Source organism: Ptychodera flava (genome assembly GCF_041260155.1).
Source record: "Ptychodera flava strain L36383 chromosome 3 unlocalized genomic scaffold, AS_Pfla_20210202 Scaffold_26__1_contigs__length_13983176_pilon, whole genome shotgun sequence".
Taxonomy (NCBI): domain Eukaryota; kingdom Metazoa; phylum Hemichordata; class Enteropneusta; family Ptychoderidae; genus Ptychodera; species Ptychodera flava.
In genome coordinates this window covers 5223074-5249310 of record NW_027248280.1, presented here as the reverse complement: position 1 = coordinate 5249310, position 26237 = coordinate 5223074, and the positions used below count along the sequence as shown (strand labels likewise).

The 26237-nt window shown below is 38.9% G+C and overlaps 2 protein-coding genes across 2 annotated transcripts in view; one reads left to right on the top strand and one right to left on the bottom strand.

Annotated features, from left to right (window-relative positions):
• The window catches only part of LOC139126053 (B-box type zinc finger protein ncl-1-like), a 30619-nt gene extending 17623 nt beyond the window's left edge, over positions 1-12996 (top strand). The window contains exon 2 of the mRNA XM_070692113.1: positions 10153-12996. Within this exon, the coding sequence (XP_070548214.1) occupies positions 10562-12016 (1455 nt within the window). The 5' untranslated portion in view covers positions 10153-10561 and the 3' untranslated portion in view covers positions 12017-12996. The remainder of the gene's footprint in view (positions 1-10152) is intronic.
• A 471-nt stretch (positions 12997-13467) lies between these two features.
• Positions 13468-26237, bottom strand: part of LOC139126051 (uncharacterized) — a 35770-nt gene continuing 23000 nt past the window's right edge. The window contains exons 25-43 of the mRNA XM_070692112.1: positions 25187-25466; positions 24628-24704; positions 24263-24288; positions 23922-23988; positions 23348-23654; positions 23078-23145; positions 22171-22278; positions 21163-21457; positions 20634-20701; positions 20148-20255; positions 18863-19024; positions 18333-18517; positions 17955-18114; positions 17297-17402; positions 16607-16769; positions 16186-16327; positions 15551-15716; positions 14534-14721; positions 13468-13955 (exon numbers count right to left, since the gene is read on the bottom strand). Coding sequence (XP_070548213.1) covers positions 13915-13955; positions 14534-14721; positions 15551-15716; positions 16186-16327; positions 16607-16769; positions 17297-17402; positions 17955-18114; positions 18333-18517; positions 18863-19024; positions 20148-20255; positions 20634-20701; positions 21163-21457; positions 22171-22278; positions 23078-23145; positions 23348-23654; positions 23922-23988; positions 24263-24288; positions 24628-24704; positions 25187-25466 — 2717 coding nt within the window. The 3' untranslated portion in view covers positions 13468-13914. The remainder of the gene's footprint in view (positions 13956-14533; positions 14722-15550; positions 15717-16185; positions 16328-16606; positions 16770-17296; positions 17403-17954; positions 18115-18332; positions 18518-18862; positions 19025-20147; positions 20256-20633; positions 20702-21162; positions 21458-22170; positions 22279-23077; positions 23146-23347; positions 23655-23921; positions 23989-24262; positions 24289-24627; positions 24705-25186; positions 25467-26237) is intronic.

Below are 26237 nucleotides of genomic sequence, written 5' to 3'. Positions count from 1 at the left end.
GATCTGATAGAAAGCAAGGCATTATACCTGTATTATGGATGTCTAACTGTAAATTATCACTGATTATAAAGTAGTCCAGTCTACTCTGTATTAAATCTGGTCTTTAGCTTTTCCGAGTTAAAGCATTGTTATCTGGATTTCTCACTCTCCAAATATCTACTAATTCAAATGACTCCATTATCTCTTTAAATATCTTACATGAATGCTTCCAGGGTCTAGGGTTTTCCCCCATTCTATCTTTAAATGGGTCAAGTACAATGTTATGGTCCCCACCCCGAATAATGTTAACATTTGGATCTTGAACAAAATCCTTCATATTTACAAATATATCTTCAAAAATAACATGTGAGTTTTTTCATCATTTGGTGCATATGAATTAACTATAATAATTTTTTTGTGTGAAATGTCAATATCAGTAATAATAAACCGTCCCCCAGGATCACTAACTACTTTGTTTACATTAAAATCCATGCCATTAAATACAGTAAGAACTCCTTTACTATTGCTAGAACCTTGAGCAAAAATATTATGACCTTTCAATTGGGAAGACCAGTATTTGGAGGTTTCATTTGTGCTGTGTGTTTCTTGTAACAAAATCATGTTTGGATTTCTCTCAGAAATCCACTCAAATAAACTCTTACGTTTTTTTATTTTTATTATTTTATTATTTATTTATTCATCCAAGATAAACACAAGAAATATGTCTACAATGGATAGGGTGACTGAAACAGGTGCAAATCACCTATACAAAGCCAGTCCCCCAAATGGAATGAAATATTAACAAAAGGAAGAAAAATGTACACAAGAGGATCAAAAGGAAGTCAGTAAAAGAAATAAAAACAAAATTCAAAAAGCAAAAAGGTGTACTATGGTCTACAATTACTGCACAAATATCTAGAAATCCACATCTGGATCAAAACAGTTTAAAAATTTATCCCAATACCATTTCTTTACTGCCTGGCAAAATGCAGAAAGTGAAGTAGCTGTTCTAATTATGACTGGTAAATTGTTCCAGAGAGTGACAATTCTATTGAAGAGGAGATATTGGAAAGTAACAGTTTTGCAATGGTTCATATAAAGTGCATTTGGATCAGCACTAGAACGTGTGTTGATGTTAGATGAACGAGTTTTGACGTACTTATGAACATTAATGGAGTACAACCCTGTGGTGCATTTATCAAAAAAGATGAGGTCAAGAACTTCCCTGCGTAATGACAGGGGTAAAAGGTTTACAGCAACTAGTCTCTGTTTATAATTGACATTGGTGGGATAATGGAGAATGTATCTTGTTGCAGCTCTTTGGATTTTTTCAATTTTAACTAAGTTACGCTTAGACTGGGCTGCCCAAACAACACTGCCATATTCCAAATGGCTACGCATTAGTGAACAGTAAAGAGTTTTAAGTGTTTTGGAGTCACATTTGTAGCCACATATGTGCGCTTTATCATGCCAAGCAATCTATTAGATTTCATACAAATACGATCTATATGAGTGTTCCAATTCAAGGTCGAAAGTGAGATCAACTTCCAACTCACAGTATTTTAACTGATACTAAACTATTGCTGTTCATGATAAAATCGAAGTCAAAAGAATTTTACAACGTGTAAAGTGAAGGACACTTCACTTTCCTGTATTAAATTTCTTACCCCATTTGACGCCCCAGTTACAAAGAGCATGAATATCGCTCTGCAAAGCCTCACAATCGTGCGAATTTTTATCACATGAAAACACTAGGAGTCGTCAGCGAAGAGAGCTAAGGTAGTTTCAGGAGATACACTGAGTGGCATGTCATTGATATAGAATAAAAATAAAAAAGGACCCAAAATAGATCCCTGGGGAACTCCTGAAGGAACAGGCAACCAGTCTGAGCATTCACCTTCAACAACCACTCTCTGACTTCGGTTTGACAAATAATTAGACACCCAATTATGTAACATACCGTTAAAACCAAATGAATACAACTTTTGCAATAATTTGTCATGAGGAACTTTATCAAATGCCTTGGAGAAGTCCAGGTAAAGCATATCCACCCGTCCTCCTTTATCTAAAACTTCTCCGATTTCTTGAACAATTTGTACAAGTTGGGTACTACATGACTTCTCCTTGCAGAAACCATGTTGCAAACTATATATCTGATCAGACAAAATTGGATAAACTCTGTTCAATAAACACCTTTCCATTACTTTACTGGCAGAGCTCAGCAAAGAAACCGGTCTGTAATTACAAACTTCTTCCTTCACACCCTTCTTATACACAGGAGTAACATTAGCATGTTTCCACTGTGAAGGTAGCTTTCCCAGATTTAACGACATGTTAAAAAGGTCACAAAGAGATGGGGATAACTCCCTTGCACATTCCCGAAGGAGACGAGGAGATAAGTTATCGTTGCCCACCGCCTTGTTAGGGTCTAAATTCTTAAGAACATTGTAAACTTCATCAACAGTAAAAACAATATCACCCAGGGCGGGATTTGAGTGGGCATCACCATTAAAATTGGATTCACTACCTGTACTATCACGATTAAAAGTCGAGTAAAAGAAATCATTAAAAAGTTGAGCTTTCTCAAAAGCTGCTGTCACATCTTTACCATTGCCTTTTAAAATACTTGGCAAACTGTGTGATTTAGTCTTGGCACCATAAAAGCCCCAAAATGTCCAAGACCTCTAGTGTTCACACTTATAATTTTAATATTACATACCATGATTTTTTACTTATTTTGTATACAATACACTCATGCAACCTCTTATTTTTGTAACCCGTTTTGAAATATATACAGAACAAAACAGTTCAGACAGAAAAGGCGAAAAGACAAAACAATTCCTACCACAGCAGGAAGGCAAGTAAACGAAAACAGCTGCAATACCTGCAGCAAAAGAAACAGAAAGGGGAACAGGCAGAAAATCGAAACTCCCCTAGCTGCAATCTAACAATCTTTTATGCACTATTTTAAATAAACAACTTCACACTTTGTTTTAATGTGTTCAGACACTTTGTCCAATCACCTCAAAAAAAGAAAAAAATCTACACCTGTGTTCATAGCCAGTCAACAATTTCCCTTTTATCGTCAAACTAAATTCCGTGTCGTGCACAACAAACGGACGCGGGCGGTCAGAAGTTTAGACTTTTAAGATGGTATCAATGTGATACTGGCTGGACCACTGATTGTTATTCAAGTCTCAATTGGAATTCCAATCTCTAGCTATCCAATAAACTGAGGGACAGCCTTTACAAAGTTTACAATATTTGAACTTACATGGTGCATCATTTATCCAGTTTGTCATTAAACATGCCCCAAGGAGTAGAAAAAAGAAAATTAGATTAGCATTTAAGGCCCATATAGTTGAGACACCCATAAGCTGCATCAAGAATGCAACTTTCGTACATATTTTCTGCATCTCACCCATTAAACGATATGGACTTTTTCAATGTTGCAATAAAATTCGACTGTGAAAGAACAGACGAAACATATTTCAGAGTTTAAGTTATGTGTCACAAGAAAATAGAACACGCTATCAAATAGGAACATTCAGGACCATTTGTTCCGATGGTTGAAAACATGAGGTTGCCGAATTTATAAGGGCCATGTTTAACAGGTTTACATATTGAATAGAAATGGGTCTATCTGAGTTTAGCTACAATCTATTTATTTCTGTGTCCAGTTCCAGGTCGTCTACAGTAATACTTGTAAACATCCCTTAAGTGAGTGCATTTCCATGGACTAACTTGAGTGATAATTGAAAACCTGGAAGTCAATGGAAAGAGTCATCAAATACATAAAATGGTGACATGTGCCATAACATCACAAATAAAATAATTAAAACGGCGTATCAAAATAAATCAGGGCCACGTTCTCCTTATAGTAGAAAATTAATGCTTATCTGTAGGTCCCTTTCATGGTGAATAAATACAAACATACCCCCTAAGATAATGTCTAATTGTACTAAGATCTATTGTGGGCCCAATATTCTCCAGTTTAACCTTAAACACTCCGCTGACTTGCAGTATGACGTAACGCAGAATGCTGTGGGATAGGTATATGTATAAGACTAGCTTTACATAATGGTATGGGCATTGCAGGAAGACATCAAGGAATTGACGATTTCTGAAGATTTAAATTTACACTACAGTGTACCAGAAAAGTCTACATGTGTACATGTTGTTAATCACAGCGGCATCGTGAGCTTAATTAAAATTTAACGCGAAGAGTGGACAGATTATCTAATTGGTTTGTTAATTTCACCCTGACATTCCCCAGTGCCCCTCTGTACCGTGCGTAATCTTTAATAGCTCCGAGTATCAACAACATGCAGACATGGATATATTAGCCGTCAAGGGATATTTAATCCACGCATGCGAGCTTTTAAGAATTGTAATGTTAAGAATAATCAACATTTAGGCCTTAAAATATGACTGTAAATGTGTCGATATCCGTGCGTGAGTGTTTATGTGTTATATATATATATAAATATATATATATATATATATATATATATATATATATATATATATATAATATATATATATATATATATATATATATATATATATATAGTGTATATGTATATATGTTTATATATATATACATACATACACATATATACATACATATTTATATACATACACATATATATACATACATACATATATACAAGAATTGTAATGTTAAGAATAATCAACATTTAGGCCTTAAAATATGACTGTAAATGTGTCGATATCCGTGCGTGAGTGTTTATGTGTTATATATATATATATATATATATATATATATATATATATATATATATATATATATATATATATATATATATATATATATATATATATATATATAGTGTATATGTATATATGTTTATATATATATACATACATACACATATATACATACATATTTATATACATACACATATACATACATACATACATACATACAAGAATTGTAATGTTAAGAATAATCAACATTTAGGCCTTAAAATATGACTTTGTATATATGTGTAAATGTGTCGATATCCGTGCGTGAGTGTTTATGTGTGTTACATATATATATATATATATATATATATATATATATATATATATATATATATATATATATATATATATATATATATATGTGTGTGTGTGTGTGTATATGTATATATGTTTATATATACATACACACATATATACATACATATTTATATACATACAAACACACATATATATATATGTATATATATATATATATATATATATATATATATATATATATATATATATATATATATATATATATATAGTATCTGTGTATCTGTATTATAATATACATAATGTGCGCACATTAAACTTGTATATGTGGATGTAAATGTATTAGAGCGAATGGGTGAAAACAGGGCAAAAATAGGAAAGGCAAACAGAAGTAGTCATGCCACCAGGAGTAATTCCCAGAGTAGTCTACAGCTCTGTAACGCGGTGTATATTTCCAGGTCTTTCAGTGGCTTACATTGCTTACCAATACGCCAGGCTTTAATGACGCTACATCGGTTATCAGCACTGCAATTTTCGTAGGCAGCAAACGAGAAAACAGTTTCTTTTTTGTGATTGCCATCTCCTCCGCTGATCGACTGATCGACGGTGGATTTAATGGAACGACGGTAATGATTATGCATAAAATATGATACCTGGAGGCAAAGACATCATTTCTGCGATGCTTTTGAGCAAATACGTGTTATGCGGATTTCAACAAGTACAACGTGTCGCAGAATCTAAATCCTCAAAAATAGTAGTGATGAAAGGTAACACGTTTTATTTTATTTATCCATTCATTTGTTTATTTATTGGTTTATTTGTTTGATAATGCCGTTGTTCAAGGTATGTACTGCAATCATGTGAGTGAGAAAAACGCGTTCGAAGCTGAATTGAGGTGTATCTGACAAGTGACTGACACACAGAAGCACATAGACACAATCATACATGCGTACATACTGCGAATCATCTTAAAGAGTGATAAATTGGCATCTTGGGATTCTTTAGTAAATTTTGATATTTTAGATTCAGAACAGGTTTACTTTCTAGTTCTTGCACTGGTGAGCAACAGACTTGGGCGAGAAACGTTATGGTATGGAAAAAATGGCTGACATGGTTTACCTATGATGCCGTTTGTTCGTTTGTATTCCTACTTTTGCTAAACCATCGACACAGGGCGTTGAGGAAGTTTCCAAGACTTCCATTATCGATGCATTTAGTTACCATTTCACGCATCGATATGATCAAAAAGCAATACTACGAACATAATACAATTTTTGAGGGTCTGTGCATAATGCTAATTCGATGGACGTGGCACAAGTCCGCTGTCTCGCTCAAGAGTGTATGGTTCACAGAGATTGCTGAACTACGCACGCATGAAGTAATGATCTGAAAACATTATGATAGCGTGACTGATTGATCGAATTAACTACACCTTGGCTTCTACCAAAGGCCAGGGTTGATTTAAAATTATGCTAACGTGTCTTATGGCATTCAATGAGATCAATGCGGGGTATATTTGTGACATGAAAGTGAGAAATATTATAGTCAATGTAATCTTCGAATAAATTATAGTATTTATGTGGTGGCAACAAGATCTTTCGATGAAGCTTAAGCAAAAACGATTTGATTTTTGATTTTTGCCCCTAAACTTATGGAACTCTCAACCAGATATAGGCGCCTTGTTCTGCTTTAATATACACTATCACTTCAAATTGGAAAAAAAAATGAAAAGGTTTTTAAAAGTGCTGACACTTCAAAAGTCTTAGCATCGGTGTACCTGGCTCCTGGCATCCATATGAAACCCGTTGATCTTGAAGACATTCGTTTATTTGCATATTTTCAATAGCTAAAACCAGAGACGTCTGCGCAGCCTCGATACTGCATGCGCGGCAGCCATTACAGTCGTGAAAGATCTCGTAAAGTCTCGCATACCACGGCAATTGTTGTGTGATTTGGAAGCAATGCGTGTACAGACAACCAAATTGCTGAGGCTATCTGCAAGAGTTATTCATGCAGAAAATTACAGCATCAATATTGGGTTGCTACACAGACTGTAAAATACAGTCTAGTACAGACAGACAGAGACAGACAGACAGAATGAGTGGTACATCTATAAAAATAAAAATTCGCAAGGAAGACTCGCATATAAACGGCACGAGTCATGCATACAAACAATACATAATCGGCTTGAATGCGTGATAGTGGGCTGTTAAAACGTACTTCGTTCACAGAACGATGACATTTTGCGCGCATCGTTCGTGTATTTCAGTATTTTTATATAACGTTTAACTGTGCTATTCATGTACGCTTGTCGGTCATCTCATAGACAGCCGAGGTCGATCGAACATGTTATCAAAATGCAAGCAGCGTGTCTGTGGCCTACAGTCAGCGGTTCAATAATAGTTCTCGCGGGAATCAAATATCATCCTCTCTGGCACTTGCCGAAAGGTCTAAAACGAGGCTAAAGATAGAAGAGTGTATAAATGGTTTGATTCTCACAACATCTCGATGAAGGTGTTCAGTTCAAAGTTCAAGTTCTTACAAGTCCGACGGTTGAATATCTTTCTCCACCTCATATTGACGAGTTGGACATTTTCAGCGTTTTGTTGAGCTTTAAGCAGTCAGGTTAATGGAGAGCGCCGAGTCAACGTGACAAGATAAATATCGTTGACATTCATCCATTGTCTGCCAGAAATTATTGAGTTACATCTTTTCTTTGAAATGACACACATTAAAATTTCAATCAACTCGCAGTAATTACGTCCATGTTGGCAAACCAACTGGAAAACGTGACAAAAAATCCATTCTGCAGCAAAGCAATCTACCATGGCAAAATAAAAACAACCAACACAGATGCCTGACTCGAATATAATATATTGTATTGTTTCTTCGTCACCAAGATTCAAAACGTTCCAATCGCACTCACATTCCGTAAGGACTTAAGCTTACACGCTATACTTTATATGTGCCTCAACTTGAACTTGATGTGATAATCCGTGAAGTCAGACACGAAACATGTAATGCTTCATGGTTAGGAATTTCCATCTCTCTTGCTTGGACAAGTCTGTAATTTTCGTTATCATTTTTTCTGGAAACAATTTAATCTTTTTACCATTCTCATCAAAGAGTGTAAATATATGAAGTATAGGCCACGCGTACGTACGCCGACGCAACGCAACACCATTTGCACACTGCACAATATTATTGTCGACGTTTTACGTGCATGCTGTTTAGATCAACTGAACATGGAGCTTTTCGACACAAATTTTATCGCAAAAAGGGAAACCTACATCTTCCAAACACTACAAAAAATCCGGAATATGAACTGCACGTCAACAATCATAGCAAATGGATTTTCCAAGTAAGCATCGATAAAACATGAAGAGGTAATATTAATAGCGCTGATCGCAAATGACGTCATTTTTTCTGTCATTAATATGCATAAATAAATATTTGTCCGCATTTTCTGCATTTTCGACGTAAATAAAAAACCTGCTAGTGTTACAATGGCTATTAAAAGTCACACTAATTCGGATGAATTTATGGCTCAGACTACAAGCTGCAACAACAGCCGCACGTACAACAACAAAATTTGTCCTAATTTCAGGCAGCGTTGTCCGAAGTCTTGCGCGTGCAGCCATATTTAGTAACAAACCTGAAATCGCCATCAACGCTGTTATGAAAGTCGCATACATTTGTATTCATATATTCACGTGCCTGATGATAAAACATGGAGCTCAGTAAGAGGACACTGCTACACTTTTCTGCCAAGGTATCAAAACGAAAGTGAACTACACCACTGACAATTGTTGTTCGGTCTCGCGATGCAGAAATGACGCACAAGTCGCAAAATCCTAGGTCTCGCCGAAGGTATTCTACGCTTTCGACATAAAACATTGATCATTCCTTAAACCCACGAAACCTATTTTATGATCACAAGCACATAAGTTGTTTCAAAGACTAATAATTTCCTTTGCGGCGATTTTGAGACGACCGCATCCGAATAAATGGGCATTTTAGGACGGGGATAAATGTTATCTCTTCTAATTCATCCTGCTGTTAGCGTAAAAAGTACACGCTAGTTTCAGGGTAAACGCCACCTACATAACTGCCTTCACGTACTCTCAGCGATAAAAGAGAAATATGGTCGCCTGTTACCACCAGTTTAGTTTTTTACTTTACTTTCTGGTCTATTTTTAATTTTTATGAGATGCATTCAGCCAAAAATAACGAAGGAAGTGTCTCATATTAAAATTTTAGCGCCTTGCCGCGTTTGCAAGCAGACGATAAAAAGTAACTGTATCGACCATGTTTTCCCGCGTTCGCGAGCAAACGATGGAGAGTGAACCGTGTCGTCAACTGTGTCGACCACATTTAAGAAGCTTTTTTAGATGCCGTCGACTGATTAATTTGTAAAAGAGTCACCTCAATATTGACGACCGGGAATTGTTGCTAAATCTCGTGTTTAAACACCGGAATTTCAATTTAGGCTACTGTTACTTTTGTGCTGCACGAGATCTGACTACAAGTATACTTCAATTGCCCGGATGTGTACAGGCATTATATATACAAATATAAGACCTAAAATGCACCTGGACGCTTGGTTGTCGGTTTAAGACAAAGGCAATTATTTATTTATTTCCTTTATTTTTTAATCTTAGGTTAATTTTTTCATAGTCTAAGTTGTTCTGCCCTCTCTAAAAGAGCCCTAACATTTTAGTTTGTTTCCCCTTCATCTTCTATAATATTTACCCTGGCGCCGGTCACCGATCGAATGTGTTACCTTGGTAACCATTACATGGAATTGAGGTCTTGTACCCAGTTTATAAATAGTGCGTGAGTCGTGCTCAAAGCTCTCTCTCTTTCACTGTATCTTTCATGTATGGAAACGAGCTAATCGCAACTGGGTACTGATCATATCGTGTAAAATGAATTACAACAATTTATCATTCCAATGGGGACCGTCAGAGATCATGTAAACGTGAAATTATCCGGGCAAAAAGTGTGCCTATAAACATACATAATTCGCATGCTCAAATTATTTATACACTTTATACACTTACATCGCCTATCAAACGCGATCAAGCCAACCACCCCTTCATAGTAATCGTTCGGTCGCTCAACAGGAGTCTCTTCCATTTCTTGCAGGCTATTTTACCGCTGTTTAAGGCGAAGGGAATGGTTGTTAAGGGAAGCATGAGCGACACGAGGAGTTGGGGATCGAACTAGCTGCGACGATAATGAGGGAAACTGAGCCGGTTTCCAGCTTGCTGAACATCCGACGGCGAAGACCATAGCCGGCAGATGAGGAGACTCTCATCGCGGGTACGATTGGGAGAATGGTGCCGCTCATTAATTGAAGGGACTAGCGAATCGTGACATCTCCGTCGAATCATCGCATGGAACTGAGATCGCTATGACGATGAGTAACTTGCCAGATCACGACATCTTTTATGTAACGGCTATTTTGATATTTTTCGCAGTAAAGGTTTTACAGCAGAGCAGCTGAGAACACTGGCTCCATCGTATTCGTGGATTTTCGCGACAAGGAGAAATCATGTCGAAGCCGCTGTCCTTGAACATGGAAGACAAAGTGAGACTCGACACAAATCGTAAGTTGAAGTCCGAAGGCGAGGCCGGCGACAAGAAGGCGAGCAAGCCAACAGCAAAGACCATGGTCATGATCAGGAACGAAAAGATCGCCCTCATGCGCCAGTGGAGCAGTCTGCCGGTCCAACAGGTCGTGCCCCCGACAGAATTTCTGCATAAAGAGCAGCTGGTTTCCCGCCACCTGGCTTCGGAAAGCAGTGAAGCAGAAAAGAGGGAATCCAATGAAAAGATAAAGGCCGTTAAGGTGAGCAAAGGCGAAAAAGGTCATTTTAGAACGGCTTTGCCTCAGAAAGAAGGAGAAACATTACTTCCAGCCGCTTTGTTTAAAAGGAAGAAGCTTGGGGACACCAAGACCTATCGACACGGAAAGTTTATGTCATTTCACCAGAGTTTGGACATGCCTGACTCGTGTGGTCCGTTCAGCGTCACAGCAGGTATTCTGAGCAACGTCGACACATGCGGCTTACTTCCACAGCTCCGCCGCTGGAATTACAAATCGCAAATGAGCATCGGTCTGGATGATGGCGCTGTTATCTATCCGTCGACTTTCACGTTGCAGAAGATACTGAGTGTCGGAATCATAAAGTGCAGGGAAACCTATTTGCAGTGCCCGAGCAGCGTTGTCATCACGCAGGATGGCAGCATCGCTGTCGGTGACGAGAAAACCCGCCGTATCGTTATCTTCCATGACGACGGTCACTACAAGCGCCACTTTAATGTTCTGGGGGAATATGGTTTTATACCCGGCCCCATGGCGACCACGCCCCAGGGTGATATTGCCGTTATCGACACCAGAAACAAACGCGTTGTCGTCATTTCAAGCCAGGACGGTTCAACCAAGCTTGACTTCGGCAAACGAGAGCTTGTGTGGCCTTCTGGGATCGCTGTGACGTCAGATGGTAACATCCTCGTCAGCGACTGGGACAGACACTGCATCAGGGTGTATACGTCCAATGGTGGCTACTCTTCCAACATTGGTTCCCAAGGCGACGGGCCCGGCCAATTAATATACCCTTGGCTGCTGGCCGTGAACTCTTCTGATGACATCATTGTATCGGATACCGGAAATAATCGGATACAGATATTAAATGTGGACGGACGGCACTTGAAGGAGATTAGATTAGAAGATCAGCTTATTGTCCCTCCGAGGGGATTATCTGTGGATAGAGAGAATAACATCTACGTGTGCAGCAACTACGGAATATTCCTGATTATCGCCGAGACTATGAAGTGTGTCCGGGTGGAAATGAACAGGGAGAGGTTACTGTGGCCGCGTGGTCTCGCCGTTACCATGGAAATCCCGCCGAAATTGTCGGTCACGCACGATCGGGTGTTATCGCCTTACTCGCCCGGTATGCTCACTGTCTTCAAGGTGCTCCCTAAGTTCCCGGATGTGCGATGAGAATTTTATAATCCACCCTGACCTGATGAGTTGGGGAAAAAGCACTCCGAAATTAGAACGAATAGTTTGGTAAAGTTGTGGAGAGTGTCCGAACAGAAAGCTGACAATGCGCTGTCTTAAATAAGCTATTTTCTGGACACGAATCCGGTAGTTGCGCTGTCACATCGACCACTCAAAAATTGCTGTCTTGCAGAGCAAAGCAGCATCCTTTCTTTATAAAGTCACGAATCACAACCAAAACACAACTCCAAATCTTCCTAGACGTTTCCAGTCACGTGATAAGATCAAAGAATATTTCGTTCACGATCAAAGAGGACAACTTCATCGATTCATCGCGGTAAAAGAAATTTTTTGTACTTTTTGTTGTGTCTGTACGGCTTCTCAGGGCGGCGACGACTCTCGCATGTGACACCATGGAAATGTTTTATGTAGGATGACCGAAACTAGTGATCGTAAGACTTTGGTTTCAAACTTTCATGTCATGACATCACGTAACGTTATATGTGTATACGAGCCTGTCCTTTCCCTTCATATTAGCTGTAATATTATTATCGGATTCATATTCTATGTCATTTGAAAAAAAAAGCTAAAAAAGCAAAAAAAAAACATCATCCGCTACAGCGAAGGTTTCCTGATCAAAACGTCTTGCATTGTCTGGTTGCAAATGAAAAACACTATCACAACAGAAAATTAAAAGGATAATACATATGACTTTTAATTACTATCCTCAACATGGACTATCATTTTCATCCATGTGTGTAGCTGTTTACCGTGATCTATATGAAAGAACCTAACGGCGTCAGAAATTTGATTGGATAAAAAGAATTTTAAAGAGAGGAAAGATATTATATTTTGAATATGTTTGTAATCTTCTGTTTGAAAGTGTCACTTAATTGAATTGCGCGATTATATTCCGATGAAAACTTTCTGATGTACTTTCTATTGCATTAAAGAATTGACACAGTGTACATCAACATTGACGCGATTGTGGAGATGTCCATGAGTGTGCGCATGCGTGTTAGGAAAGGTTGATGGCTAGATTCATCGGATAGACAGCCGGACATGCGATGTATCTGTTTGTGTTTTTGTCTGTCTAAGAATAGAGGGTAGAAAATCCCTCCAGTGTCTGTGGTTCAGGTAGTTATCAGGCCAAACACAGTTCAGTCGATTAAAGTAAGGGTTTCGCATATTCCGCGCACAGATGGCTTTGGATGCTATTTCATAGGTCTACGTATCTAGGCTTAGGGCCAGGGAGATGCCACTTGAAGAACACTGAAAGTGCGCCCCCTTACTTACATGTAAGAGATAATTCTGGCGCCAATGCACATACAACCCGGCACCAGGTTCACGTATTTAAAATTTCTTTAAAGAGAATTACGATGCAAAATTGTAAACTCGATATAACTCCTACGAACATCAATACTGACAATGAAAAAACAAAGTCAAGACACTTTTCAATTATTATGCACCCTTGTTTATTTCCCAAAATAAGTTTTATACTTCTGTATCTGGAATAACAGCAAAATACTCAACGTTGTCCCTATTTTAGACATTGTACAGCTATCAAACGTCAAAAACTGCACTTCTGGACTAAAACATTTAGCTTCACCTGTAGTTTTGATACGCGGTCAAGCAGATGTATTTATACATCAAATTTTAACAAGTGTCGTGAATTGTTGGCTACCAATCGTTGATGGTCGATAAATTATTTCTTGCTACCAATCGTTGATGGTCGATAAATTATACTTGCTACCGATCGTTGATGGTTGATAAATTGTATCTATCTGATTTGCATTTAAAGAGCTTAAAAAGCTGCTCAACAAAAGAGATTGTAGACGATGACTATGAAAGTATTGGTTGGAGATCAGTGTATTCAATTACAAATGTTAGCATGGTGTTTAGCCGTCTTCAGTTTTCATGTTCCTTGATTCAGCAAGACCTGAATAGGATAAATAATAAAATGATGTGAAGTTTGTGCCAAACAGACTAGAATTGACGCTTGTATGACGAGACTTGTCGGATGGTAAAGAGCGCCCCCAGTACGATCGCTTCAACAACCCTTCATCATGATAAGTTAAGATGGGGCTCCGGTACATTAAACGCGTGTGGATAAACATAAGCCATAAATACATATCCACCCATCTAAATCAATCTATCTATCGTTCTCCCAAGCAGTTTCACATCTACCCACCTAACAGTCCTCCCATCTCTTTATTCCATCCACCCTATCTGAGGGGTGGATGGAATGAAGAGACGAGTTGATTGGAAGGATGAGTAAAAGGCTTCCACCCATGCATCAAATCGACCAGCCGGTCAGCCATCAACCCTACTATTCATTTAGTCAGTCAGCCATCCACCCGCTCATATATCCAGTCATCGAGTGAACTGTCCATCCACCCGTCCATCCATCCATACATCCCTCCATCCCTCCATCCACCCACTCATCAATCTTTTACCGAGAGAAAGATTGACATACAGTCAAACAGGCAATCTGTCGAACTGTGTCTCTTTATTTACCTGCGATGGCGCCTTGGAAGCCGGAGGTGATGATGCCCGCCTCGTTTTGTTCCCAGTTCCTCCTGTAGTCGAAGTATCTATCTTTCTCATCCGGTCCGCCAACTAGCCCACCGTACAGCACCTGGGGATTGCCGTCTTCGCTGTCTTGTTCATCTCTACCACATGATTCCGGCATATCGGGGCAGGAGCTGTAGGTGAAAGTATTTCAAAATGGAATGTTAGTGTAGGCCTAACAGTTATTTTTTTACTCTCGGTATGGTTAGTTTAACGGAATATCGCCACCCAAAATCAAGGATGTTGTCACCAATTACTTTTCGACTACATTTGGTCCGTTTGCTTTCTTTCACACCTGTCGGCTCTGATCAAGACTATGCACATGTTGCAGCCTACATTCTCCGTTGTGACACTATTCGGGTAGAATGCGCCTCAGGGACACAATATTGGGACTCGAATTTTTAAAATATTTTCTTAGCCTTACGCTTATGGGGGCTCATTTTGAAGGTTATGGAGGTAGTAAAGCTTTCACTGGCCTATTTTTTTGTGAAAATCGGGAATTTCGTTTTACGGCATTGAGACGGCAGCCATATTGAATTTCAAATATCGGTAAATTTTTCTTTTGTACCAAAATTTGCACGGTGACCCTCGATTTTTATTCTTGGTTTTGGAAGATAATATTGAAACGTTTGCTTTTGGTAAGTCTTTTATTTTCGAGGCACGAACTACCAACATGCAGTATAAGCACAAAATACATTACTTTTTATGTTAACTTCTTTAACTCTTTGAACATTACTTGTTTTTATAATAATTTACTCAATCTTGCTGGTATAGAACACCACTGGGTCACTTGTATATTACCTTCAAAACCACACAATTGTTGACGGTTACACAGTCTCACTGTAAATACGATGCCATTAAACCTTACACTCTCATACGTAACGATGACTGGAACTTCAATTTCAGTCAACCCATATCGTCCAACAGATCTTGACCGACTACTCATCAACAACATAACCTTACCTTCCCCTGTGGTGTATCCTGCGAGGTGGATTATGACCAAAACCTCCCAAGTAACTCCTACCAGTGTCGCCCAGTATGTAGTGGATCTGACTTCGAGCCCAGTCGTGGTACGTTTCGGTGTGGATTCCGTGTTTGGCTGCTACTAACGCTATGAAACTCATATCCGCTAGAGGGCGGTATAAGAATAAAGTTCACTCCTCAGTTGTTTGAGTCGAAATTTCAACTGGAAAATTTCTATTCTTACCTATTAGTATGACGTGTAGGTGGATGATTTAAATTACTCATGTGACTAAAAAAGTCAAGTAATAATCTTTACATTTCATTTACAGGTTCAACTAAGTGTCGATGTTGTTCGGTGCAATGCGGTTGCCGTAGTACTGCTTTCCGTGGATATGGTTACGACAATAATTACAGAATTTTGAATGACAAGGGCGGATTTATGATAAACCGATTTCTGTGTTTATTCAAAACCTTGCTATTTGACTATCCACCGTCAATGTGTAACTTTGAGTAGCGTGAGTTGAGTTCACGGAGGAAGCCTTATAAATGTAAATAGTTCACTTCAACATTTAGGATATCTAAACGACCTTTCAACCTCTTCTCGTTTTGAAAATCAATACTTCCATGCGACATACCGGCTTTCTTCAATGGTTGGCCGCGGAGCCATGCTAGGCCTTTAGGAGTGTACGGTGTATTGCCACCCGGTAACCATCTACTGAGGCAGTCCTCCACGGCTTCCAAATACGTTGTGTTATCTGTGCTCAGGTACAGCATAAGCTGAAGATCAGAAGCATGACATATTTACCCGCCACTTGAACAGGAGTGGACAACAAACCACCAAAGACAGTTAATGAGATGTACGTGTGTTTTCAAAGACTAGTTAGCATGCCTTATGATTATTTTTGAGAGAAAAAAACATTAGTAACCCCTTTGTAAAATTGAACCTTGTATTTTACGAGGGTAAAGATTGTCAGTAAAATTCGAACTTACTATACTAAACAAACCACCCTTCCTTTATACCTTCAGTTGATTGTTTAATGTTTAATATTTGCATACCTGTACTGCAACGTTGACTTTGTCCCAGCTGAATATTTTCTGCGTTGCGTGGAGACCGAACTCATCGTAAAACCGCTCAGCGTCTTCAAGGTAGCTATGGTTACTCGTGGCCACGTACATCCACACGGCTGCATTGGTGAGTTCGTCTTCGTAAGAAGAGCTCCTGTACAGTGTTGGTTAACAGAGAATGCGTACGTCGGGTGTAACGGTGGACAACGAACAAACAAACAACTAATTCCGCTCTGTGATTAAGCATTCCGTCGACAATGGAAGGTTTGTAATGATCTCCACAAACGATAGCGATAACATATCGCTATCGATGGTGGAAGTTTCCAATCTGAGGGGTGTATAAACATGTTACATGTTACGACGCATGAAAAGGTCACTGCAAGCAAACAGTAATGAAAAATTGACGAAGAAAAATCGTCCGCAAGATTTATCCTTTTATGGCTAGATTTTGGAACAGTTTATTGCATTCTACGACAAAGTTCGACTCTAATAATGCTCGGAAATAAAAACGGTCTAAAGTTGACACAAATAAGGGCGAAGGATGTTTAGCAAAGACAGCTGTTCTTTTTTTGCAAAATATATCTTATGGACGTGGGGACTATTTTTTCGACAGACAATTCACACTTTAAAACGCGGGAAAAGTATCTTCGTCTCACACACGTACACACAGAGTTCCCTTACTTATAGTGGTTCGTCCAGACGTTGTCTGACCATTTTCCTCGATAGTTCTTAGCGAAGTCGTACAGCTGTCCAGCGTGGTACAGCAGCTCTTCCGCGTAGTGTGGATCTTAAATTAATTGTAAAGTTTACAATTCGTTGCTTCATTACTCAATAAATTAATACGCTGTGTGGTATTTATGTACATGACAATCAAAGTAAGGTTGTGCCTGCCGATGGATTTAGACGCCATTTAATTTCATTTAAATTTTAGCTTAGAATTGCCTCAAACAAACTTTTGATTGTTCACTTTCAAAATCTAGAATTGTAAACACACAATCAGGGGTCGCCGTGCAAATCTTGGTTCCAGAGAGACAAATTACATTGGCATTTAAATTCAAAATGGCCGACATAACTTTGAGGCAAAGTAAACTTTTCGATTTTCTAAAAAATGCTGTATTTTCTCCAAGTTCAAAATGAATCCTCACAAGTGGTAGGTTTGAGAGTCCAAATATATATTCCCGAGACGCATTCTACCGTTTGTCTACCAGACAATCCTCAAATCAAATATTATATAAGATGATCATAATGACAAGATATTTTTTGTCCTGTAAACAACGATGCACAACGTGTTGTAATAAAGTAAATTGTGTCACCTGCACTGAATGCAAAAGTCCCATACCTACGTTATAAAATATCAGATATGAGGCTGCTAATGCGGCTGCGCCATTACCCGCCACGTCACTTCCGGGATGCGTGGTGTTAATTTGCTGAGCGGGACGAATCATTGTCATATCTTCTGGACGTCCCCAGTATCTATGATCAAGGCTTGCATCACCAATCTGCCGTGAAAGAGTTGTTTGTTTGTTTAATTGTGACCGAGTACAGAACAGGTGGCGGTATACGAAAAAGAGTACAATCAGTCTTATTTCAAATGATATCTTGCACTTCCTATTAAGTGCATGCAGATTTGCAGAATGCTACACGTTTGACAATGGCATATCGCTTTGCTACATAACACGCGAGTGCTACGTGGACGAAACGCTGTAGTTCCGCTCACCTTTGCATAAAACTCGTTGGGTTTGGTGTGGAGCTTCATGATGTAGTCAGTACCCCACTTGAGACAATCATACATTTCATCGAGTTGACCGGCGGCTTCGAAAGCTTCCTTGAATTCATAAAATCCCCAAGCCAGTTTCCAGACATTCTGGTTGTGGTTGAGTGCAAGCTTCAGGTGATCACCAGCTGAAATTACACGAAAAATTGCCCAGACATCGACAATTACATACACACAGAATGTTAAAGTAATACTTACCGACTTACGTTCCTACCTTGATACCTACCTGCCTACATACATACATACATACATACATACATACATACATACATACATACATACATACATAAACATAGATGGATAGATAAACAGACAGATAGCTAGATAGATAATTAGACAATGATAGATAGATAGATAGATAGATAGATAGATAGATAGACAGATATACAGTTATATATATGCATATAGACAGACTTGCAGACGCTTCGTGTCTGGCCATCGAGTTTACAGATGACTATTAGGGACTGTCTTACCATCATACCAGCCTCCTGTAAGGTCTTCATTTTCCAGACCACGATCGTCCATCGCAGAATTTCCTCTCCACGAGATCCTATTTCCTGTATCAGTCAGGTTACCTGACCGTTGAATGCTATAAAACAGTATGGTCTTTTTCAACACGTCATCGTAGTCGAATTCTGAGAAGTGAGTTTGAACGAACAGATAAGATGTTTGTAACACCTACAATCGATTAAACGGACGATCATACAGCTGCGGAAATGAATCTATTGGTACTCGTAGTTGGTCAATTTATTACGATTGCTTTAATATATTGATTATCAAATCAATACCAAATTAAACTTACATACGCCTAATTGATGTAATTGACCTTCGTTCTAGCTAAGTGTTAGTGATTCTCGAAGACCCGATATATCGTTAGCGAATGCCTTTAGATAAAATCAGAGAAATCCAAAACATAAAGTCTATCATATTTCAAGTTGACGTCATGCATTTATTCTATAACGAGTTTTTAACATTCCGTAGCCTGGCCCCAAAAACTTTGTTGACAGAAATTACCATGATCGGTAATCGGGACAGGACCATTCGTGGAAGTATCATTAGCTATGACTTATAAGCTGGAGCATTGCCAAAAATAAGTGAACCTGGTATTGAGAGTGTGTTTGAATGATGCAAAAGTGATACTTCAGCTCAGATCTGAAGGAATAATTCCTGGCTCATAGGAAGACAGACATGTTTTTTATCAGCATTGTGAAATATTAATTGTATACATTCCCAATGGTAGATAGCTATCAAGATGTATAACAATGTATGGAAATAGACGGTTAGATCTTCGGGTATGCAGAGAAAAAATTCTCAATTTTTTTTTGTTTTTAGCAAGAGCCAATGCTAAGTTTTACAAAATATGTACATGGAGGTCGGTCGATGAAAAATTATGAATTTGAAAATAAAACTGTATGAATGCTATGGAAATTCGAAAAATGCCGCAAAAAACAATTTTTCATTTTTTTAGAGAAAGTGAAATGAATTCCGGATGTCAGCATTCTGTTCTCGTCCTCCCAAGGTCCAGTAGTCCATCCCCTTGGCAATGATGTACAGAAGTAACATACTGACGCTGGAAGAAGCGAAACTAATGAAATTTGTGTTCAAAACCGTTTCTTGCCGAGTATATTGCTTCATTTCATGATTTGACTACAGCTCAAGTAAATAACGCAACCTAACTCTTGCTTTTGTAGTACGTACAGGAAAATAATACATTTAACTAACGACGAACGGCCGACATTAACAAGAGCTGTAGAATACCTTCACAATATGCGCCCAAAGATCCTGGCCAACATTGGCATTCGCAGGAATCTCCGCTGATCACGACGTCACCATGTTTACACCATTCTTCATCCGCCCTAGTACAGGCTGTCACAAGACAAAATAGTGCAGATGAAGACAAAATAGTGCAGATGAATTCGGAAAGTCACACTTTCTGTGTGAAATAGATTGTTCTCGCGTGATTCACATTTGTAAGTTCCCAGATAAGCAGGTATTTTCTACCAAAATTGACATTGTTTTGACTGAGCACAATTTAATTTATTCTCCTCCTCCTCCTCCTCGTCATCATCACCATTGTAGCAACTCGTTTCTCCTTTCCCAATGACGGAGATGGCAACTTTCTCGTTCGTTTCTCAAAGCCGATAAGAAGATTATGAGTGGTTGTCATTGACTTTGAAATTGAAAGAAAATTCTTTTCCTTAAAGTGGGATGACAAATTAAACTTCATGTAATTCAATGACTTACAAAACTGGCAGACGACATCGTGCTGTTCATCACATTCCACAGACTCCCACTTGTAGTCTGTTCTCGAGCTGATGAAAAAAAATGAAAAACAATTTCAGAAAAAATGCGGATAAGGCGAAATTCATAATTTCCACAATAAGGCAACCGATGATTATTTTTATAAATGCCACTCTGTATCAGCCGAGAAGAAACATTTATCGCGGTAGAGCGTTGTATGCAATCGTCATTAGTTATGAACGTCGTGATTAACAACCGCTCATCGATTTTGGATTTCACTTATTTCATTTTGCCGGTTAAGAAGAGAAATCTTATCAAAAATACTGTTCAACAGAAATATCATACATTACCCTACTGCGGATGTACCCTATAAGGTACATTTCATTGATGAGGCCGAGAGTGAATGTTGTATATTGAAGAATGTGCATTTTTGTAATGCTTTGGTATCTACGCTGACGCAAGTATCGTTGTCGTCGTCGAATAGAAAGCTCATATATTAATAAATTAGATAATTGAAATATTCTCTGAATACCTGACAACTGCACAGTTGTGTCCAAATCGAGGTTCGCCGATCGCCCACTGGATACTGCGCGGAGTTTTTCTGTCGCTGTTTTCCCACAATGCTTTGCCCAGGGCCAAATCTATGTAAACTGTCTGCCCCTCCATGGCGCTGTTCTTGAGATACTCGGCAAGCTGGTCGTGAGATGACTTCTCCGAGACGGACGGCAGTCTCCCTCCCTTCAAGCTTTCGCAGTATTCTCTAGCGTCTTCAAAAGTCAAGGTCTGGCCAACGCTTTGATAGATAGATTTTTTGGGAGTCACCATTACTGTGCGGTAACGAAAGAAAAATACAAAAGTTCAGAAGAATCATTTTACGCATATAATTCTGCTATTAAATGTAGAATAAATGTCTAATGGTAGACCGTATGGTACTATGAGCCATAGATCATATACATTCTTGTCCAGTATGGTAATTAATTAAAATTTTTTTTTTACGAAATATTTTCTTGATGTCTTACTATAACAAACATGCCACTACTACCGTATTTCTCAGAACTATACTTTGGTTATAATATAATGTTGAATCTTTCATAGTTTTCAATTTTAAGAGCATTACGAACAATTCCAACTCTCATTGGCCTCAATCTGTACCCGTTTCCAATAGCCTGTAGAGGGTGCTATTTATGCAAATCTCCCAAACTTGTTTCTCACAGAGAGTACTAGTATTCTATCGCTATATTGAAATCCTTAACTGATCTCCGTGGTAGAAATAGTCAACATAAATTAACATACGCCACAAATGTCCGTCAGCTCTCAAGGTTTGAAGTTTACACCTGCAAGCATGTCGTGTGTCTCATGGAACCTGACTATTTTAAAATCTCATACATATTAATTGCTACTAGGTGTCTGGATGCTTCACTTTGTCACACTGGTTTTCCGGTTTACAGATTACACTCATAATGAATGTGATATCCAATCCGGTATACCATGAGAACCTGTAACTCTGGGCATCGTAACCTTAGCTATTATGAATTATTACCATCACAGAAATCGCCCTTCCAGCCGTCTTCACAAACACACTGGCAGGAATGTGGTTCCACATCACTGATAGTGCCGTGCACACACCATCCCGTCTCGAAATGGCAGTCTGAAAATCAAAATGTTGCCACATTTAAACTGAGCATGACTGTAAAAGTGTTTCCTGTATTTTGACGTAATGACACTGGAACTGCGCATTTGAGGTCACGAACACTGTGATGTCGTTTAAGTCTAAAGTTGCCTATAGTATGAATGAAAGAATCGACGTGACCATCGCTTGCACATTTTTATATTTTCACCTGTAGTATGTTGAAATGCAACATGCAATGTATTAACCTGGCCAAAACGAGGCGTTGAGTACAGTATACATTTTGTCGACAGATGATTACTTTTCCAGAATAGAATTCAGTTGTTAACAATCTTTAAGCAATAAACTCACACCCAGCGATGGTATACCACGACATTTTGACCAGTTCACGACTTATATGCAAGACCGATAGCGAGTGCATATATGAAGTGAACTAGTCAAAATCGAGTGGTATACCGTTGCTGGGTGTGATTTATTACTATTACATCATAACAGTATATTAAAAAATTCTGGCGTGGAACGTCAAAAAAGGATTTTTTCTCTACTCAAGAGCTCACGGGTGGGCCAGCCGTGATATATCGCGAATATACCACGGTTCTTTTCAAGTATCAACCAATTAGATCGCTGTATTTGCTCCATAAATATACTGGGCCGCATGATATAATATTTGATACTGCACACACATGCTGTGTTGAAAAGTTGAACGCTATGTATTTCTACAGAATTTGAGAGCGAAAAAATGGAACTTTTCTAGACATAGCATAATCACGAAAAATGTAATAAATCAAAAGTTAGAACTTTACTTTATCTCATAACTCACCGTACTGACATATAAAGTTAGCACCTCCTTCACAGCCATAATCTAGCCATTTGTAATCAGCGCCACGGCTACAGCAACAGTGAGAGTAAAATAAGTATTCAGTTATTTTGGTAATGACCTTGGACTAGAATACTCCATAGTGAGGTACCCTAGTTACAGGTAATGACGCGTTCTTGAAAGTGGACATTGCAAGACCTTCATCGTTTTCGTTTTCGACATTTCCTCTTTACAGTGTTTCTGCAATTAGAAATAAACGAAAGTGCCTCTCACCTCACCACTGCGCATGCCTGGCTGTCATCGTCGTTCTCTGCGGGATTCCAGTTGAAATATCTGACCAATGTACCGTTGACGAATTCCCAATCACCACTCTCGCCGTCACGTCGGAAGCCCAGATAGAAGAGATCGTTGACGGTTTTGGATGCAATCCATCCCTCCATAAACTGCTGTGTCTCTTGATTTGGAATCTCTAGCAGCGTGCCAAAGCGTTCCCTACATTTAAAATCAGCCTTCTCCTGACTCAGCCGTGTATCGTGCCTGATGGCATAGAATCTAGGATGGATCGCCTCTCCGACATCGTCTTGGTAAGAAAAAAATGAACCTCATTATATTTTTAAGTTACATTGTCTTGTATACATGATTTACGATTTAATGTCTGTAATTTTCCTCTCCATCGGCACTGTAAATGTATTTGAAAAACACATGGCGTGTTTCCTTTCCCTTAGTATTAAAGATGTGATCACGTATTCTGCTCTCGACTCCTCTCTCAAATCTGAGATGTGTAGTACTAAAACATAACTTAGGTATAATTAAACACGGAAAGCTATCGAAATACCCCTCAACATACCCATAGCCACAGATGACGATATTTCGACTGCAGTGTCACCAGTACTCGATCGCTCGACCAATATACGCTAAAAAAGAGTAAAGCGAGATGTATGAAACAAAAAATACGTTCTTCTTATAATAATTTGCTTAATGTCGTTTACATGAAAAGGTGGGGGAGATTTTCTATGCGTGGTTTATTGAGGTCGAGGAATCCCTGAACAAAGTAGAGGGTTTGTACATATTAACCTGCATGAGCAGACGATAAGAATAAGAACACGTGACAAGCGAGAAACTAAATAATCTGGCTTTCAAAGACGTACCGAATTTCTGAATAGTGATAAAAACTATGGCGATACTTACGGAAGAAGTACTTTGTCTCGCTTCACCTGTTGCGGATGGAAAATAGTGAAATTCATTTGTAACTTGGATTAATTGAATCATTAGATTGGATACATGGCAGTCAATATAACGACGTGCAAAAGCTATGGTCAGCTTAAGTGATCACAATATCTTTTGCATCTTACACCAAAAACATCTGCAAAATCATCCTCGTTCCCGGAAACTAGCTTAACTCGAGATTTTGCCGTGCGATGCGCATTTCCCTAAAGCGGATTCATGGTACTCTGCACCTTCCTAAAACGGATCCATGATGGGACTTCGAAATGAAAACGCCTTGTAGAGTAGTGTTCGATGTATCACACATGCATCTGAGAATATTTCCTTACCTGGGGTTTCGCAAAGTGCAAGACGCCCACCGCTTAATTTACAATCGGTCGGAGCAAAATCGTAATCATCGCGCCCCCTGTGTCAAAAGAGAGAGAACGTGTTCTATGTAGGTACCTTCTCTTAACAATTAGATGAAAAAATCGCATATTGGGTAAAATTGTCATGATAGAGCTCATTTTAGGCAGTAAAGTTAAGTAAAAGGCAAACTGAAACCTCCTTTATTATGTTTTCTCAGTCTCTTGACGGAATCCAACCAAGTTTCCTGGACCATATTGGACCACCAGGGTGTCTAGCTGGTTCCCCTCCGTGGATTCTGTGTCGCGATGTCTGTCGGCCGGGCAGGAGGACACGTATATCAAAAAGCACGTACCAACTTCGTTCAGATCACACTAACCCAAGCAAATATTCAAAAGGTTCTGCTGTGTTCGTTTGGTTGCAGCCCTTGCGGCAGAAATCTTGTGACGGAGTCAAATACTCCGGGTCGCAGGCCGTCGAAGCTTACACGGCGATAATCGGAAGCACTATCTCAACGGATCGGATATGTATGGATGTACTTACCTCAGACATGAACAATTTTGGTTTTCGTTTGGAATCCATATCCACGGGAGATAAGTTTGTACACCGTCACTGTTCACCCATGTGTCGTTATCAATTCTCCTGAGATCAAAGAATATACGATCGTCCGATTGTGGTGTGTCAGTCAAGTAGTTAATCACTCTCTGGTGTATGATTTCATCGGAGACCACTGCAAGCCTGCTGCCATTGCCGGCGGCGACACATCCATCGCCGGCGGTGTAGCCACTCTCGACTGGCTCCGCATGTAACCAGTATACCGTGTCTGGGGAGTCACGAAAGTGCAAAAATATAATATGGTTTCGGCGTCACAACTTGATTCCATTTGAATCAGTTGATGATTTATTTACATCAGAATCGTTGCAGTATCCCTGGTCGACGACAGCACTCATTAAAATGTAGTTTAAGGTAGAATGCGCCTCGGGGCAGATATCCAGATTCTCGAATTTCAACAATTCTTTTCTGATCTACCATTTGTGGGTGCTAATTTTAAAGCTCTTGGAGAAAGAAAAACTTTCATAGTCTTTTTTTCGAAAGTCCAATATTTAATTTTCCCCATGGAGTTAACACAGGGATGGCGGCCATTTTGAATTTCAAATATCGGTAAATTTCACGCAATTTGCGTCTCGAATACCAAATTTTGCACGGTAACCCCTGATTTTATTCTTGACTTGATAAATGAATTGATGAAAGTTTCCATGTGTTTGAGAAAATCTTAAGTCGTTCACTTTTGAGGCTCGTTCTACCTTAATGATGTGACATCATCATAACACAAATAAGAAGTTCTTGGTTAAAATAGCCAATGGTATTGCTTAAAGGGCCAAGGCTCTAACGTTTGATGATACGTTCATTATTTTGTACGTAAACAAATGTATTTTCTTTTTCTTTCTCCGCAATTCAGAGCATTATCTTTGCAAACAACGCGATACGCACAATATTGCAATGTTGATTACGTGAATTATAGTCCGGAATACAAATCAATTATCAACAATGACAGTGGTTATTAATACATTAAAGCTGTGTTGGTATGTTGAAC